Source organism: Equus caballus, chromosome 29 (genome assembly GCF_041296265.1).
Source record: "Equus caballus isolate H_3958 breed thoroughbred chromosome 29, TB-T2T, whole genome shotgun sequence".
In the NCBI taxonomy this organism is placed as follows: domain Eukaryota; kingdom Metazoa; phylum Chordata; class Mammalia; order Perissodactyla; family Equidae; genus Equus; species Equus caballus.
In genome coordinates, this window is record NC_091712.1 from 43,679,396 (window position 1) to 43,698,741 (window position 19,346).

The following is a 19,346-nucleotide window of genomic DNA, read 5'->3' on the forward strand; positions in this document are numbered from 1 at the left end:
CTCCTTGGTGTGGCTCTGATGATGTCAGGATATCTCCAGGGAGAAAGAAACTCCCTGCGGCTGCTCCATAAGAGGGGTGAGGAGATTCTACTGCTGACGTTGCGCGTGTGTTACACGTACTTGTGTATGCGCCACACACACACGTAGATCCTTTCAGAAGCAGTACAAGGCAGGTCTTCTGATGTCGGCAGTGAAGTTAAATGTACGCGTGTGATGAGGGAGCTTGTCCCATTAGGATGTTGACGCATCCAGGTTCAGTCTTGGGCGCAGAGAGAACTTAAAGTAGAAACACACCAGACACACCGCTTTTAAAGGTTCCTGACAACCCCCATCAAGGCTCCACGTGTGTCCCACTTCCCAGAGGAAAGATGAGCACTTTCTGAAGGCCTCTGCGTTGCAGGCCTGCGGCAAGCTCCTCCACCCAGGCTAAAGGAGGTGCAGGAGCAGAGTGCTGTTGAGTCCCACACGTGTTGAACCCGGGGCCCCTCACTCAGGCTGGAGGCTGGCCCAGGAAAGTGCTCCCTCCTGTTTGCCCACTTTCCGCCCAGCCCGTCGCCTTCCCTGTGGAGAGGGGGACAGAGTCCTCAAGGAACATTTTCATTCGTGTCTCAGGCCGCCTGGGCTGCTGTAACAGAACCCCACACACCAGGCGGCTCCTAAACCAGAGACGTTGACTTCTCAGTTCTGGAGGCTGGAAGTCGGGATCAGGGTGCTGGCAGACTCAGTGTCTGGCGAGGGCTCGCTCCTGGTTCATGGATGCCATTTTCTCGCTGTGTCCTCACATGGTGGAGGGGACAAGGGAGCTCTCTGTGTCTCTTTTATAAGGGCGTTAATCCCATTCATGGGGACTCCATCCTCATGACCTAATCTAAACCAAATCACCTCCCAGAGGCCCCACCTCCAAATATCATCTCACCGGGGCGGTTAGGGCTTCAACATACGGATTTCGAGGGGCACAAACATTCACTCCACGACAACACACTATGGAAAGTAAAAGGAAGAACCAAGTGGAATTGAGAATCAAGAGAAGGGAGGAAAACAAATATCAGGACCCTCTCAGGGGACTGCCCCGGGAGGGCGGGAGGCGGGGGCCCTGGCCACCTGAGTAGGGGGCGCAGCTGCAGTCCTGGGGGCGTGAGACCACACAGACTCAAAAAGAGAAAGGAAGGAAAAGATGCTGTGAGGTTGGTTCATTTTTCCTGGAGATGTTTATCTGCTGGACCCACATGATACCACCTCTGCCATGAAATGTGAAATGTGGCCCATTAGACAGCTACTTGGAATTACCTTTCCGTTTTCTCTCGAAAGGCTTGGAGTCATGAAGACCCAGCCTAGGAGCCCAGGTTCTGGGAGGGAAAGTCCCCAGGACGTTTGGGGCCATCCTTAATTTATTCAGCTTCCTCCCGGTGGGGGTCTGGCAGCCAGGTGAGGACGGCAGGAGCCTCAGTCACGCCTGAGGCCACAGTCTCTCCAGAGGGACGTTTCTAGCTCATTGGGCCCCCCCGCCTGTACATTGGGCACCCACTGTGGCTGCCCAGCCCTCGATTCTGACTTGCAAAGCCAGCAGTTTAGAAAAACAAGCAGATACATCTGGGATGCACCCTGGGGTTCACTTGCAGACACAGATGTCTTTTACTTCACCGTGCTTTTAAGAAGTGGCAGGTGCAGGTAGGAGAAAAACATCAAGCATTTCCCCCACATTTTCACGGCAGCTATGCCAGGCGGACACAAGCTGCTGCTCCTGGGTTATGCTGACGGGGGTTTCTCTGAGCACGTCCTACAGGGCACCCCGGAGAAGGGGTACCTGGCGAGGCTGCCCCACAGACTCGTCAGCCCAGATCGTACATTGCCTTTCCCTTATTTGGTCAGTAGGGCAAGAAAACCCAAATTCCTGCCGTCCCCTGCCTGGAAGGGCATCCTGGAGAGACCGCTAGTATTCTCCACACTCCCGAGGAAGGCACGAGGCTCAGGAATCGTTTTCCTTTTAGAGAGAATTCACTACCATCAAGGGGGCTCAGCATGCCGCTCACTCGTATAGTGTTTCTCTCTGCTGCTGTTCAAAGAGAGTTGGATCCAGAAGAGAGGATGCGAGTGAGGGGACCTCTGCTCTGAGGGGCTCCCACTGGAGCAGAGTCAATGGGGACAGGCCTGCAGGGCCATTCCCAGAGGTCAGCGCATCCACCTCCTGCAAGTTAACCCTGTAGAAACCCAGCCTCACTGCCCCGTGGCCTCGAGGTCCGTGCTCCTAAATGGAGCCCAGAGCACACGGTCCTGAGGGTCACAGCAATGTTGTAAGGTCCACAAATGCAGACTGCAGAGCACAGAGGTGCTCGGGCCACTCCCCTGAGGTCATCATGGGTTCTGACGAGCTCGCTGCAGTCTGGGAGAAGCTCCGGCACTGGAGACCCAGGTCTCCGAGGTGCTGTCCACCACCTGGCCCACTCTGGGGCGGCCTCTCTCCTCTCGCCACTATGTCGCCCTGCTTGGTCCCAATCACTTTAGCTCATTTTATTCTCCCTCCCTCACTTGGTCTACAAGGAGCTGTTGTCATCCCTACACAGGCCCATGGCATGCCTGCCCCTCCACCAGCCACAGCCGTGCCCCGACTCTCCTAGCCCCTTCAGCTTCCTCTCCCCCTCCATACACACACACGTGCACAAGAACACACACACATACAGACGAGCACACACATGTGAATAAGCACACATGCACATACAGACAAGCACACACATGTGAAAAAGCATACATGCACATACAGACAAGCACACACATGAATTAGCACACACTGGACAAGCGTCTAGTGCATCAGATCTGCAGTCACACTGTGACATGACTGGATCTCAGACAAGTTCTGAACAGGGTCCTGGACTGTTCCCCCTTCCTTTGAAGAGTGAGGGAGCACAGAGCCGAGCTCAGTAAGAAAATTCTCTAGAAGGTCCAAACAACCACTGGAGCCAGGACCACCCACCAGCTTAGTTAGATGCTCCAATCTATCTCCCACAAGATGCCACAAGAAATAGCATGATTATGTCGTGTCTTACGGACTGTGCTAAGTACCTAGAATGTTCTAAGACAATTGCACTCATTGTACATTAGGGCAGGTGAAGAGATTTAACCAAATCCCACAGGAAGTCAGAGAACCTCAAGTACACTTCCTGAAATCCTGCCTTCCCATTTGCCCGCTGAGTTACAGAAGCATGCAGTATATGATAACATTCGTGCTTTGTGGGATCAGTGAATTTAGATGGCCTCATAATTCACGTGACCACACAACAGATATTACAGATATTATTACCACAATAAATAAAAGGTTGCTCCAAAGGTATGCATTCTGGGATATACCTTTTGAATACAATTTGAAAATTAAAAGTGTATTTGGTGGTTTAAAATATTGTCTTGCTTTCTTATACTTTTTCCCCAATTCTGGCTCTCTTTCTCTCTCCTATACCCCTGTTTCAAACATGTCCCACTTTTTAGATAGATCTTTGCTCCCTAGCTGAACTTCTCCTATGGCCATTTGTCTCCATCACCTTTGATTCTCTCCCCAAAATAAAATATTCACTTGGACACCACCCTCACTGTATCTTGACATCAATCTCCAAAAGTAAGGGTTTTAGATAAGAGAACACTATAGCAAAGAGCCTGATGACATGGGTATTAGAATTAGCTTAGACTAACCTTATGGAGTGGGGAGTATTTACGTGTACATGGCAGGCAGAATCTTCTGGTTTCACACCTCCACTGCCTCAGGAGCACTATAAATCCACTACAGACTATTTAGGTTCAGTTCCCTGCAGGTTCCGGTTGGATCGGCATTTTGTTCTCCTTTAAGTGGCATCTTCAACTCCCTCCTGCCTCTCGCAATTAGGCAAGAAAGAGCCCGAGGAAATGGGCTCCAGGAGATGGCCAACACTCAGAGCCCTCCTGGGACGGATGGAGCTCATCAGGGAGTGTGCTAGAGAGGGCAGCCTGAGGCTGAACGCTGCCAAAAATACACACTCCTCAGGAGCGTCTCATGCACCTGGCTCTTCAAGCAAAATTAATCTACCTGAAAACTTTGGGTTAGCTCCTAGAAACGGGTTGTTAACTCAAGCTGGGCCCCCTTGTTGTCATGGCCCTAACAGACTATAAAGTCTACTGCATGGGAAGTTGGTTGTGCAGAAGCAATGGGTAAGGACTTAGAAAAGCCTTACAATGTAACAGGCAACTTTCGAGGTCTGGAAAATGGCACAATAGTTGAAGCATTGAGAGAATGATAAGGATACTATAATCACCAGAAAGAGAGGGACAGCAAGTACCATGTTCCCTGAGAAAATATCCCCCACCTAGAAGAATCAAGTCCGTACACTGTGGTAAACTGTTATGTATGCTGGCCCCTCCACTCTCCAAGTGCTGCCTGCCACACGAAGTTGACATGATAAAGACCCCGCCTGGACAGTGTCAAAAGTCAATTCAGACCAAGGGTTTGCTCAAGTGCTTCTGAGTCATAGGAACTATTTTATGTTCAATTTATCACCACCATCATCATTATCATCGTCATCATCATCACCATCATCGTCATCATTTGTCATCATCATCATCTTCTTCTTCATCAGCTTCTTCAACTTCATCATCATCTCCTCATTGCCGTCACCGTCACCATCATCACCACCATCATCATCACCGCTACCACCATCATCACCATCATCATCTGTCATCATTATCAGCTTCTTCATCAGCTTCTTCAGCTTCATCATCATCTCCTCATTACCGTCACCATCACCATCATCATCATCACCACCACCACCATCATCATCGTCATCGTCATTGTCATCTGATTCCTAGTGCCATTTAAACCTGCAAAGAAGAGATTCACTCTCTACCTGGGGGAGAGTTAGGTGTTCCTTAGCTGTGCCCACCCAGGCTCAATCTTTCAGTTTCACTCTTCCTTCCATAGATGCCTCTCAGCTCAATCCAAATTGGATCTCATCAAGGACCTGGTTGGTAGCAAGGTCGAAAAACAATCTGAAACGTCTCAAAAGTTTACTTTCTCCGAGGAGTGCAACAATCTTTCTTCCCAAGAGACGCCTTTAGGCACTACAGATACGTAGCAAAAGAACCTGAGTTCTTAGGAAACGTGAGAAAATATACTGGAAATTACCTTGAGGTCTGTAAGGGGAGGTACCCATATAAACCCACAGGTCACTTATTTTTTGATGCCTTCAGAGGGGATAAATGAAGGAGAAATCCCATTTCCACAAATTCTAAAACTTAAATAGAAGCTCTTTAAAGACAGCATTTAGTATCCACTCATGTCATCATATGTATGTAAATGTTGGTGTCACTGTGTTATTTTACGTGTAATTTGTACACAAAGCAGTTAACCATTTCTATATTACAATATAACCCAGACTTACTGTACAGAATTTTTTAAGGAAAGAAAAAATAAATGTAATCCTCTTCTCATTCTTGCTAGTTCTCCAGTTAACTGTGGGGTATGCAGTATAGGGGGGCGGGTGTCGAGAGGAAGGAAAGGAGGGAGAACACGGAAGCAACACGTTAGGGACCCACATGTAGGCTGCATCAGTCATTTTGATGCCTGCGTCATGTGGACCTGGGGGTAAGAACGGCCACGTGCTAGCAGCTCACAGGTCCTGTCTCATAAAGCCCCACAGCCTAGGAGGTAGACCACATTATTATTCCAATTTTAAGATGAAATAACTGTGTCACGGTGGTTTTAAGTAACTTTTCCAAGGGTACACAGCTAGGAAATGATATAGCCAAGATGAAAATCCAGACCGGGGTCTGCAGACCACAGCCCTCAGGCCAAATCCCACGTACCACCTTCTCTGTATGTGCCGCAAACTAAGTATAGTTTTTAATATTTTCAGGTGGCTGGAAAAAGTGAAAGAATAATATTTCATGACACGTGAAAGTTACACGAAACTCAAATTTCCGTGTCCATGAGCGAAGTGTTACGGATCGCAGCCGTGCTCACCCACTGACCGTCTCTGCTGCATGTGCTTTGGCGGCAGAGACGAGCTGACAGAGACCAGTGGCCACAGAGCCTCAGTTGCTCACTCTGGCCCTCCGTGAGAAGCTGGCTGACCCTTCCAGACATGGGCTCTTCACCACGTCGGGGTTGAAGGGGAGGTGAAATTAGTCTGGCCCTGGTGCTTTCCTGTGCTTCCCTGTGCTAACCCATGGGCCACACACCGGGGGCCCTTGAGATGCTTTCTGGGTGCACTTCCCCCTCCTCCTCCACAACTCCAAGTGGGGCACCCCGTGTGTCTCTTAAAGTCGGGGAACCCAGCCACCCCTCACGGCCCCCTCTTCTCTCCTAGTCAGCAGCAGCAAACACATCGTCAGGAAGTTCCGCGGGCACCTGCGCACCAAGATTGAGTCTGGGGAAGGGACCGTACCCGTCCGCGGCCCCAGCTCGGTACAGACGTGGGATGGCGTCCTACTGGGTGAGCAGCTCGTCACCATGTCCTGCACGGACAAGATCGCCAGGTAAGAGCCCCCTCGCTTTCTTCCACTGACCCACGTGGCGTGGTCTGGCAGGGCCCCGGGTGGGAGTAGGGAATGTGCCCTCAGGGGCGGGGGCCTCGTCCCTTCACATCCCTCACAGATCACACTTTCCGTTTCCTGTGCTTGAGGCCAAAGTGCCCTGAGCAAACCGTGCCTGGCCATTCCGAGCCGCCGCTGCAGCAGACAGAAGCTGCGGCCGGGTCTCCGTCCCAGTGGTCTGGGCGCTGCCGGGCTGGCCTCCAGGCCTGACCCGGAGGCAAAGGGAGCTCTCGCCTCCGCCCACCTTTGCTCAGCACCACCCCCGGTCAGCCGGCCCCCAGGCGCCTGACCCCAATCGCCCACCAGCCCCCACCCCACCCCACCCCACAGACACCCCGTACCCCAGGCCGTCTTGCCCCTGCAGTGTGGGGTGCCCTCAGGCCTCTTCCTCCCGCTGAAGCCTGACAGATTTCAGGAGACGTGTCCCCCTGTGCCTCGGCTGAAAGTCGTGCCCCCGGCCCTGAGACACTTCTCCCTGTTCTCAAAAGCCCCACTGGAAGGTCGCCCACAGAGCCCCCGCTCCCCATGCCTCTGCCCATGCTCCAGGATGTGCTGTCCCCTCAAGCGCATTTCTGGGACTCTGGTTTGGAAGCAGTCACAGAGCACAGTGGCGGGGTGGGGGGAGTGCGGGGAGATTTAGATACCCCCTGACAGAGCCGTAAACAGGCCGCAAGCCGCCCCGCAGTGGGAATAAGGCGCTCGCGGAAAGCCTTTGTTCAGGGTGAATCAGAACATCTTTGGAAGCGTGGGTAAATGTGCTGATCTGGAATCTATAAACTAAGTGAACAGGGTGCGTCCCCTGCAAGTGTGGTCTCGGGAAGCCCCCACCCACCCCCAATTCCAACTGCACAGCCGCCCGCCTGAGATGCTCGCAAGGGCGCATCTGCGGCTGAAGCTCCGAAGAGCTGAGAAGACGGTCGGAGTTATGAGAGGAGAGCGGGTGGAGCCGGAGCAGGTGAAACTCCATACACCGGAGGAGCGGCCCCCGCAGGGCCCAGGCACCATGCACCGTCCTGGGCGTGGTTCCCAGCACACTGCCGCCCCGTGAGTCTGGACTGTGTGCCTGTCTGTCCCCCAACGCAGGCTGGGCGCATCCTGCAGCTCCTCCAACGTTTGCTGACTGGCTGAAGGCCATCTTTACCTATCAAAACTCAATCCTTGGGGCCGGCTCCGTGGTCGAGTCGTTAAGTTCGTGCACTCCACTGCGGCGGCCCAGGGTTCGGATCCGGGGCACAGACATGGCACCACTCGTCAGGCCATGTTGAGGCGGCGTCCCACATCCCACAACTAGAAGGACGTGCAACTAAGATATACAACTGTGTACAGGGTAGGGTTGGGGAGATAAAGCAGAAAAAAAAAAAAAAGATTGGCAACAGTTGTTAGCCCAGGTGCCAATCTTTAAAAAAAAAAAATCTCAATCCTGGTCCATGGCGCCTCCTCTTGGAAAGCAGCAAGCAGAGCCGTCAGAGGCAGAGCCGCCCTCGGGGATTCAGGGCCCAGGGGTATCGCAGGCTCCAGCGAAGGAGAGGGATCCCGGCCTGCCCCAGGCTGCTGCAGACTCCGGCCCCGCAGGACGGCCCCCCTTCTCCAACTCCTGGGGCCCTCCCGCCTCTGCAGTAAATCCTCAGCCCCTGAGAACGGACCCCAATTCCCCTGCATTATTAGCAAACGGCTGCAAGAGCCGTGGGGCCCTCGCTCCCAGGCTGTGACATCTCCCGGCCCAGCACAGCCACAGCACAGCTCAGTGACCGGAGATCAGAGCCTGATCTCTGCCGGGAGGAGCTGGCAGCCCTTAGTTCGTCTCTCGGAAGAAAACGCGTTCCTCCTTTGTAATATTTTCATCCATTCATGAAGTGGGAAAAAAGGCCGCAGCTCTCACCTCGACCTACATCCTTCTGGTGCCCTAAGTCCTCACTGGGTTTCTGGATTAACTCTCTGATCCCCCAGAAAATGAAGTGAATTAATGCTACCGAGTTGAAACTTCACTGTTTCTGGGACCTTAAACGTCAACAGACAGTAAGTTAAACTACGCGGCAGGCCCTTCGAGGTAACGCAGCCGCTCAAAAGTCAGGTGTTGCCCTTTTTAATAAAAATCTACTCAAAAGACAAAAGTCCGCAACTTCACAGGGCTCCCCTGAAATTGGCCACAGTGACAGTATTTACACCATGGAAATTGGCAAAAGCTCCAAATAGTGCCCTTTATTTTTCACGCGTACCACTGAATGCCAGTGTCACAGGGGTCTTGAAGCAAGTGCACACGGAGCTGGAAATAACACATCTGAGGCTGGCTCTGCAGGTTGTTCTCACGTCGGGGGAGCGAACACACAGCGGTCAGGATCCCAGACAGCAGCGTGAAGGCAGGAGACAGAGGGGAGGGAGGCGGGACCGGCAGACGAGACTCATCCTCGGACCTGAGAAGACAGTTGTGACCTCAGGTGTCCCAGAGGATGCCGCCACCCACGACTCCCGCTTACACATCCTCCCCTGTGAGCAAACAGAAGACATGACTCGGAGCCTGCCTTGCCCTCTCCCCGCCACACTCTCAAGGATGTCCATCCATCGTCCCACTTCTCCTCCCCTCCAGATCCCCCAGGGCCTCTCGCCTCCGCGGGGGCCTTCTCCATCACGTCTTCCTCTCCTTCCCGAATCCTCCACCCCGAAACTATGCCGTCACCATTTGAGCTCCTCTTCCTCATCTTAAAAAGTAAATCTCTAAACCCAGCATCCTCCTCGGGCTGCATGTATGCTCCCTTCTAACCCAGACTTCCTGAGAGAATTGTCTGACTCACCCCCAGCCACCCCACAAGGCGTCTGGCTTCATCTGCGCCACTCGGGTGCAGTCGTCCTCACTAAGATCAACAGGAACCCACCGTCCTCCTCCCAGGCACTTGGGACATGTCTCTCCTTCAAATTCGCTGCTCTGGGACTGGCCCAGAGCAGACGCTGAGGGGTCACTGCAGACCCTCCTTGCTTACCACCCACAGGCCATCGCTCCCACGTCCCATGCAGGCCGCCTCCTCACCCCTCAAGCCCACCGCCTGCTCTTCCTTTTCTTTGGAGCCTTGGTCCAGGCCCTCCTTCCTCCCTGGAATTCCTCTCTCCCGCCAACTCCTCATCCCGTGTCCACTCAGCACAATGGATGCCGAGGGAAGAAACTGGTGGACTGGCGGGCAGGGGAGGGGAGAACGGGAGGATGAAAGGCTGTGGTGACAGAGGCCGCGATGGCGTCCAACCCCTCACAGCCCGTCTGCAAAGCTTTGTTAGCGGAAGGACATGCATAACTGGTGGAGACACGGCCAGGCGCTGGCGGGGCCAAGCACACACGGCGTCCTTGCTACTGACGACTCCAGCCTCCAAGAACACGATTACTAGCGAGGGCACGGCCTTGAGACCTGTACCGAGAAGACACCCGGTCGCTGTGGGGAGACACCAGGCAAGGCCAGAGCCGCGTCTGGCTTTTACAGTCGCCTGTCTGATGGAGGCTCGAAACTGCCCACATGCTCACGGGCACAGACGGCGTGGGCGCGGTCGGCAGCCAGGAAACACTGAAGAACAGACCCGCTCTCTTGTGAGGACGGCGGTGACCTCAGGTACGGGTGGTGAGCGGGACAGAAGCTGGAAGGATAAAGGCGGTGGTCTCCCCAATGTCCATGTGGCGACTCTCAAAGATGGAAATGACGTCTTCCGCCCAGCCCTAATTTTTGCCCCTCTCAGTAGCCAAAGCTAAAAAGTTATTTGTGCTGCCCATAAATTCTAGGGCCGTGTCTGTAACCAGTTACAACTACCGATTTTCTTTCCGAGGGTCTTATCCCAAACGCTGCGTGGAGTCCACACCCACATATATTTAGTAACTTAGAAATTTCCTGATTAATAGATGCGGTTTTGTTTGAGCGGCCATGAAACAGAAATGCTAGGCTGACTTCACTCATCACCTGCTCATGTGACTTTTATGTACTAAAATGAAAACAGGTGAGTAACATGGTATCTTTAATTAAGGTAGAGAAAGTGTGTCCAATAAATGAATTTGTAATTCTCTTTGCAAATCCCCTTTGATATCAATGAAAAATGAACTGGGACCGGATACATCGAAAGATCCAGACAGCCAAGACGGCTGCATCATTTCCCACCCACAGATCAATGCACACGTATCACTTTTTAGATCAATAATGCCCAAATAATAATATAAATTAGACCACAACAGGCATTCTTCTGAGTACGAATTCCATGAATAACAATTGGCACCATTTTACAATGTCACTTGTAAGACAGGTTTACAGCAAAGCATGTTGTAGAAAACTTGAAGATTTTCCCCACGGTTTAAAATGAGCCATAAAACAAGTGGCGACGCTTCCTAGAGTCCCACCGACAGGATAGTTCTTCACATTTCCTTACATGTTATCTGTGCTTCCAGCTGCTCTGTCCTCGGCCCTCTCTGCATTGCCGCGGACTCTCTCTGAAGCCCACAGGGACGGTGGTTACGTCTGCTGGGGGGGGCGGGGCGGGTGTGAAGGAAAATATGATGGGTTAACGATGAGCTCATCCCTGACGGTCCCAATCCTTATCAAGGGCAGATCCCCATGAGAAAGAAGGTCCATGCCTCTGAGATCAGGGTCACGAATCTTTTTCAGGAGACCGTTACATCTCTCTGGGGATCATTTAACGAACCCAGTTCTCTCCATCATAAACAGGGTCAGCCCACATGGGGAGATGGGAGATGCGTGTGACCTCCTTCTGTCCACGGGGAACTTCTTCCACTCAGGAGAATTCTGAGCTGTCTCTAAGCCTGTCCCCCGAGCCCTCGCAGGGATCTGAGGTCCAGCGACAGGGGGAAGCGCTCAGCTGGTGGGGCAGGCCCCCATCCTGTGCATTCCCGCCATCACCCACCTGTCTTTGTGCCCCGAGAACAGCACTGATTTCCCATTGGTGCTTGTTAGCCCAAAGGACCACTGTCACCTGATGAGAACCTTGTCTTCTGTGGTTGTTCGCCTGTTTTGCCCCTTATCCCCCTAAAAGATCACACACTCCAAAAGAGAGCATGCACCCCATGTACCATGAACCCCCTGTGCCCCTCCCCAAGGGTCCAGGACACACTGCAAGGCCTTGGCAGATGCCCATAACCATCCTCAGATGCAAAGGGACAGTCAATGGATGGCCAGTGTGTGGGCTCACTGAGGCCACCCCAGAGCAGCGGACTGAAGTCCAGCCGTGTGCACTGACCGGAGATTCAGGAACATAGGAGCCTTTCCGCTGGTCCATGTGCAGGTTAGCATCTCTTCCAAAGGCGGCGCTGAGCCTATTGATCGCCTAGCCTGTCAGAACAGGCCGAGGGAAGACAGGGAGAGGGGACGCCTGGCTCCACAGAGGAGAAAGCCTGAAGGCTGGCCTGAGCCCGAGTTGGGGGACAGGCCGCCTGCACCTGACAGAGGGGCTGAGAGGTTGCCTTCTGTGAGAATTTCTGTGTCCCGGGGGCCCCGAGTGGTCACAGCTTCAGGGGGCAGAGCTCATGGGACAGAACACCAGAGAGGTGGCACCTGGCCACACGGGACAGTGAGGAGAAATCACACAGCAGAGCGGCTCGCCAAGTGCCCAACCCAGGACACGGCGAGCATGGACAGAGGCCGCATCTGCAGACACAAGCTTGGGGCAGCGTTTTCAATTGCTCTAAAGAAGTCCAGTGCTCGGTGACCCTCCCAGTTGAAGGGGGCAGCTGCTGTTACATTACTGTCGTCATCATTAAACTCATTTCAAAGGCCAGGGACTGAGGCTCTGGGCAACCTGGGTGCCGTGCCCAGGCTCACTCCAGGAGTTAGCATGGTGAACGAAGCCTGCTTTGTGAAGGCTTCGTGCAGGACACAGGCGGGTCCCCGGGCTGCCTGAGTGACATCGCACTCAGCTCCTGCCGGAAGCCGTGCCTGGGACGTCACTGTACATGACGGTGCCAGGGGTTGGAGGCATCTGGTGGACCCCCACCCAAGGCCACAACACCCAACGCTGCAAGAATCAGACTCGGGCAGAACATCCCGCGCCCTGGTGAGAGCTCCGTGCTCCCCCTCTGATGGGAAAAGACACCCCAGAGGCCTGAAGGGGGGCTACACCAGCTCAATTTTTCTTCCTTTAAAAATAATTTTGACATCAAAGTGAACAGAAAACCAAATCTGATTTCTTTGTTTGGAACAGAGTCATGGGAATTACCAGAAAAATTCTTGGCCTGTGAAAGTCTTTTGGAAGTGAAAGAACTTCTTGTTTCTAGATTTCCAGTCAGAAAAATATTTTAGTTAAAACCCTGGAGCAAAATACCACCTTGAAGATAAAAGCCAGTTCAGACGCTGCATGTGGGGAGAACCGGTCCCTCCTGGGCCAACTGGCTTTGCTCCGACGACAGAGTCCCTGTGGCCGCGGTCAGCCCTGAGTGCACCCAAAGCTGTGTTCTTTTAATGTGTCTGGGTCCGTGGGGAACACCTGAAAAGGTCTCAGAAGATCAGCTGGTCATACTCTCCTGCTGGGAAGAGCACAGAGCAAGTGCTGTCCCACACTTGAAAGTTCCCCCATTAAAAAATAAAACACAACAAAGAAAAATCAGAGAAAAGTGGAAAGTGGAAAAGAGACAACAGGCCATCCCCTGTCACTTTGGCTGTATTTGCCTTAATCTTTCTTCCTAAACTCACGTTTTTCCCGCAGTCGGGATTTTGCTGCAGTTCATAGCAGTTTGCTGACAATCGCTCCTCGTGTCTGTACTTATGGCTCCTCTTGAAGCCGCGAGCACGTCAGCGCAGGTGTCACGCCTCCCTGTGGCTGGGAGTCTGGGATGCTTCCCAGTGACTGCTGCTGTGAGCCATGTTTCCCAGAACATCTCTGTGCAGAAGCTTTTTTCCAAATCTCCAAGCACGTACTCAGGATCTGCTCCCTGAGTTAGGAAGCCCACCTGTGAGGTGGGGCAGGCAGGAGGCAATCGCACAGGGACGGGGCCAGGCTCCTGAGGGACCACAGCAGGTGTCGTGGGCTGAATGGTGGGCCCCAAAAAGCCACATCCACGTCCTCACGCCCAGAACCTGTAAACATGACCCTGTGTAGCAGAAGAGAGAAAATGACCTGCGTTCAGCATGGTGAGAGGAAGCGCTCCTCCAGATTACTCAGGTGGGCTCTAAACCCAACACATGTGTCCTTATAAGAGGGGCAAGGGAGACTGGGGGACAGGCACAAGGACAAGACATGGGGGAGAAGGTCATGTGGAGACAGAGGCAGAGGTCTGAGTGGTTCATCTACTGGCCGCGAGATGCCAAGGACGGCCAGCAGCCACCAGCAGATCAGAGAGACACCAGAACAGATTCTCCCTGGAGCCTCCTAAGGAGCAGCCCAGCCAACACCTTGAGTCAGGACGTTTGGCCTCTAGGACTGCGAGAGCGTGAACTTCCGTGGTTTGCGGTGGGTCGCTGCAGTGGTCCCAGGAAACCAGCAAAACCAAGTGAGACATCACTCACCCAGCCCAACTTGTCTGGTCTTTGGAGAATCGTGGAACCAGAGAAAGTCACAGTAACACCTGCCTCTAAAATGCACTGTTGATGCCACACCAGTGAAGACCACGGGAAACTCAGAAAGCCGTTGTTTCACCAGGTCAATGAAAGCTGACCTTCAAGACCACAGGTTAAGGCTGGGTAGCTCATCAAAGGGGTAGTCCAGTGTTTGTTCAGCTCGAAAAGATAAGACACTACTCAGCCATAAGAAATGACGAAATCTGGCCATTTGTGACGACATGGATGGACCTTGAGGGTATTATGCTGAGTGAAATAAGTCAGAGGGAGAAAGTCAAATACCATATGATCTCACTCATAAGTAGAAGATAAAAATGACAAAAAAAAACACACATAGGATTGGAGATTGGACTTGTGGTTACCTTTGGGGAAGGGGAGAGGGGAAAAGGGGTGATTAGGGTCACATGTGAGGGGATGCACTATAGTTAGTGTTCGGGTGGTGAACATGACGTAATGTATACAGAATTCGAAATATGATGTACATCCGAAAAAAATAAAAATTTAAAAAAGAAAAAAGAAAAGATAAGACAGGCCAAGCCCGCGCCCCCGTGAGACCAGGAGACAGATGACAGCGAACATCGCGGTCACGCGGACTGGGTCTGTTTTCCCGGCTGTGAGGTGCCGACTGTACTCTCGCTAACAGGCAGCCTCCGTCTCCTGGAAGGATGGGGAAAACCAGAGAGGAGATTTTTGCTTCTGTCTCCAAGAACCAAAAGTTGAGTGCATATAAAAATCTAAATCTTCTGGAACTAATGTTCCTTTAGATATGGTTTCTAATTTTAAGCACCTGAGCTTGATTATTGATTGCGATGTGTCTTTAAATGAGCAGATTAAAACTTTCTCCATAAAATGAACTGTAAAAAGTGATGGCTGCTCTCTGGGGAACGAGGCACCGTCTCACTTCTAAACGTAGACTCCAGGCTGTGCAGAGCGAGCTTCTCCTCTGGACTGCGGAGACCTGCCGCTCCGCAGCCTCTTGGGTGAGTCCGTCCTCCCCGACATCCAGCCCACGGCAGGCCTGACTGCCTTCCTCCCTGACTGTCGGCCAGTCATCTTGTTCAAGTGTGACCAGCTCTACTGAAATCAGGTGACAGTGTGGTTCATTTTTCCATTCTCAAAATACAGGTCCTTTTAAAACAACTGTTCTTCCTAAACGCCAACCCCAGATGTCCCCAGCCTGGTTTAGCAACCTTTACTCTTTCTCAAGCGAAGATTGTGTGGTAATCTTATCGTAGCTTTAAGTTAAATCTTACAGAATCTCCAGTGATGGAAGCAGAGAGTGATGATTCAACAATATTTATCCAGCATAAAGAAATAATAATGATCAGCAACACTGTGTCTTCTGCCCCATTACTCCTGCAACAAGGCCGTGAAGGAGGCCCAGACCGAGGCACAGCCCGCTGTCCATGCTGGGACTCCGCAAGGGCTGAGGGGAGCCATTTCTGCAAAACTAACTAGTAACCTAGTTAGGTAAAGAAGAGACAACGAGGACGTTGAAGGAAAACCAAAGAGTGGGCTACCTGGGGGTGTCAGACAAGGCCACAGACTCTAGGAGCAGCATGGATGTCAACTGGACGTGGTGGGAGCTGTGATGGGAGGTCACAGGGAAGGAGACCAGTCCTGAGGGCCCGAGAAGGTAGAGCTGGGAAAGCAAGCCTGTGAGGCATACACAAGGGTCAAAGCTTCCTTTACACTTCCATCTTCACAAAAGAATAAGAAGACATTCTCTAGGAAGAGTGGTTTGTCTCTAGGAACCAAGAGGCCAAACGCATCATCTCTGAGGAGGGGTGTAGGGCTCAGAGCTCCGAGAGGAGCCAGAGAATAGGAGCCGCACTCTGAGGCAGACCCCGTGGCTCTTGCACATTCAGCGATGTGCCCCAGACACTGTAGCCAGTCACCCCAAGGTCGGAGAGCTTTACCCCGTGCAGGAGGCTGCATGGGATGAGGTGGAGTCGTTGGGAACTAAAAATGGAGAGACAGGATCCGGAATAATCTCATCACTAGTGTGGGTCTTCCTAGAATGTTTACATCCCACCAGTTTGTTGGGATGTAGACTTAGCCAGAGATGTCACGTCAAGAGTGAGGGCATTTTTCAGGAGATTTTAGAGAAGACAAATGAGGGGTGAAGTGGGAATGATTTCTTTCACCTGAAAATAACCTGAAGCAGCACATTGCCCTGACCCCTCTCTGACCACCAGGAGGAGAAGCCATGTTTCTTGGGTACCTGTACCCCAACTCTTGCAGCCAACACCAACATCCACCCAAACATCGCATTGTTCAGGTACTGTTCTTGCCATGACATATATAAACTTCCTGAGAAGCTACTGGTAGCCATAGATCACCTCAGGAAATGTAATGGGCTCCACATCAGTTGTCTGTTGTGTACAACAGACCATCCCAAAACTTAGTGGCCTGAGACACATCATGCATTCTGCTGGCAAACCTTCAATGTGTGCAGAGCTTGATGAGGCAGTCTCATTTTAGCTACATGGTCTCCACTAGGGCAGCTCCCTGGGACTGGAGGACTCACTCTCAAGATGGCACACTCACATGGCTGGCAAGTTGGCATTGACGGTCAGCTAGGGGTTCCCCTTCATGGACTCCCTGGGATCCTTCATAGCACAGTACCAGGCTCCAAGAGGAGGTGATGGTGGAGGTGATAGCATGGGTGAGGGCAGAGTGATGGCACACATGGTTTCCATGGCAATGGCAGTGGTTGACCGGCTCATAGCCTAGGAACGGAGTGAGGAGAGGGGACTAGCAGGAGGGCAGTTAGGAGAGAGGAGCAGGTCAGACAGAAGGCAGCTCAGAGGTCAGGCAGGCCTGGTGGATGCACCTGGGAACAGGGGTGATGCAGGCGGCCATATCTATATTCTTTCCATGAATGGACCATAATTTATTTAACCAACTCCCTACTAAGAGGCAATTATATTACTTCCAGTTTTTTGTTTTGTTTTGTTTGCTTTGCAATTGGAAACAATCCTCTTGTGACTCTGCTTGTTCAAAAATCATGGCATTTTATTGAGAGCTTATCCATGGGATGAATTCCTAGCAATGACATTATTGAAAGGGTTATCGATCTTCTCTTTTGCTTAGAAAGGCCCAAGGGAAGATATCAGTAGACTGGAAATGGGATGGGCTATTTATGCAGAAATGTCTCTTACTTGGCATTAATCCCAGTCTTGGTCAAAGAAGTGAGAGCAAGAAATTGTGAGATTGGGGTGAGGAAGGGCATGGAGGGGCAGGTGTCAACCCCAAACCAGTAGGAGATTAAATTCTCCCCTGTAGTCTTCGCCATGAGAGACGTCACATTACTGCTGATGGAGACTGTTGATTAATGGGGAAGTTATAAGACTATTACAACCTCACGACCAGCATGAAGACCAGCGGCTCTCAAACTTCAGCAGCATCAGAATTACTTGGAGGGCTTGATGAAACTCCCTCTGCCGGTCCCACCACAGAGCTTGAGAGCCACCACCGTGGACTGTTGTTCAGAACAGGGGAACGTGGTCAAGGCTACCCAGCTGACTGGTGTCCACACTTTGATTTCACTTGATTTTTTGACTCCACAATCTGTGCCGGCTGCTTTGCTGCAGAAGTTCTCAGCCCAGCTCACCTTAGAATCCCCTGGGAGCACCAGAAAAGCTGATGTCCGGGATGCACCCTGCACCAGGTCTATGGGAGTCTTTGGGAAGAGCCGGCACCGGGAGATTCCGAAAGGCCCCCGGATGATCCCAGTGTGCACCAAAGTTGGAAACCACTGCTGGGTGGCAAAGCCTGAGTTGTCCCTGCTGAACTATGGACACTGGGTCTTATCACACCTCTCGCTCCTCAATTTGGAATTCACAGGTTTGAGCGTAGCCCTGGAGAATTTTCCCAGTCGGATATGGTTGTAATTTCAGATAATGGGCAAATCTGCCCACAAATGAAAAAGAGAGTGAAGTAAGTACGTATTTTTTCCAGTTTTACTGAGATATAATTGACATCTAATACTGTGTAAGCTTAAGGTGTGCATTGTGATGACTTGATACACTTACATGTTGTCATATTATGACCACCATAGAGTCAGCTAACACCTCCATCATGTCACCACATGATTGTGGTGTGGGAGAACATTTGAGAACTAATCTCTTAGCAATTCTCAAGTATATGATACAGTATTATTAACTATAGTCACCATGCTGTAATTAAATCCCCAAACTTACTGTTCTTGTAACTGAAACTTTATACCCTTGTGACCAACATCTCCCTATTTCACCCACACCCAAGCCCCTGGCAACCACCATTCTACTCTCTCTTTCTATGAGTTCAACTTTTTTAGATTCCACATATAAGTGAGATCATGCTGTATTTGTCTTTCTCTGTCTGACTTATTTCACTGAGCATAATGCCGTCAAGGTCCACCCATGTTGTTGCAAATGGCAGGATTTCCTTCTTTCTCATGACTAAACAGTCCATTATGTATGTATACCACATCTTTATCCATTCATCCATTGACACACACTTAGGCTGTTTCCATGTCTCGGCTATTGCGAATAATGCTGCAGTGAACATGGGGGCACACATATCTCTTCGAGACGCTGATTTCATTTCCTTTGGATAAATACCCAGAAGTGGAATTGCTGGATCACATGATAGGGTTTTTTTTTATTTTTGAGGAACCTCCATACTGTTTTCCATAGTGGCTGCATCAATTCACATTCCCACCAACAGTGCATGAGAGTTCCTTTTTCTCCACATCCTTGCCGACGCTTGTTATTTCTTGTCTTTTTGATAATAGCCGTTCTGACAGGTGTGAGGTGGTATCTCATTGTGGTTTTGATTTGCATTTCCCTGATGATTAGTGATGTTGAGCACTTTTTCTTGTATCTGTTGGCCATCTGGATGTCTTCTTTGGAGAAATATCTATTCAGTTCCTCTGCCCATTTTTTAATTGGATTGTTTGTGGTTTTGCTACTGAGTTGTAGGAGTTCCTTATATATCTTGGACATTAACTCTTTCTCAGATATATATTTACAAATATTTTCTCCCATTTCGTGAGTTGCATTTTCATTTTGTTGATGGTTTCCTTTGCTGTTCAGAAGCTTTTTAGTTTGATGTAGTCCCACTTATTTATTTTTGCTCTTGTTGCCTGTGCTTTTGGTGTCAAATCCAAAAAATCATCACAAAGACTCAAGTTGAAGAGCTTTTTCCCTATGTTTTCTTCCAGGAGTTTCATGGTTTTGGGTCTTACATTCAAGTCTTTAATCCACATTTTGAGTTGATTTG

The 19,346-nt window shown here is 51.1% G+C and overlaps 1 protein-coding gene across 1 annotated transcript in view; it reads left to right on the plus strand.

Moving 5' to 3' along the window:
- The window catches only part of ADARB2 (adenosine deaminase RNA specific B2 (inactive)), a 455,480-nt gene that overhangs the window by 414,208 nt on the left and 21,926 nt on the right, over window positions 1-19,346 (plus strand). Inside the window, exon 7 of the mRNA XM_023632103.2 lies at window positions 6,324-6,492. Coding sequence (XP_023487871.1) covers window positions 6,324-6,492 — 169 coding nt within the window. The remainder of the gene's footprint in view (window positions 1-6,323; window positions 6,493-19,346) is intronic.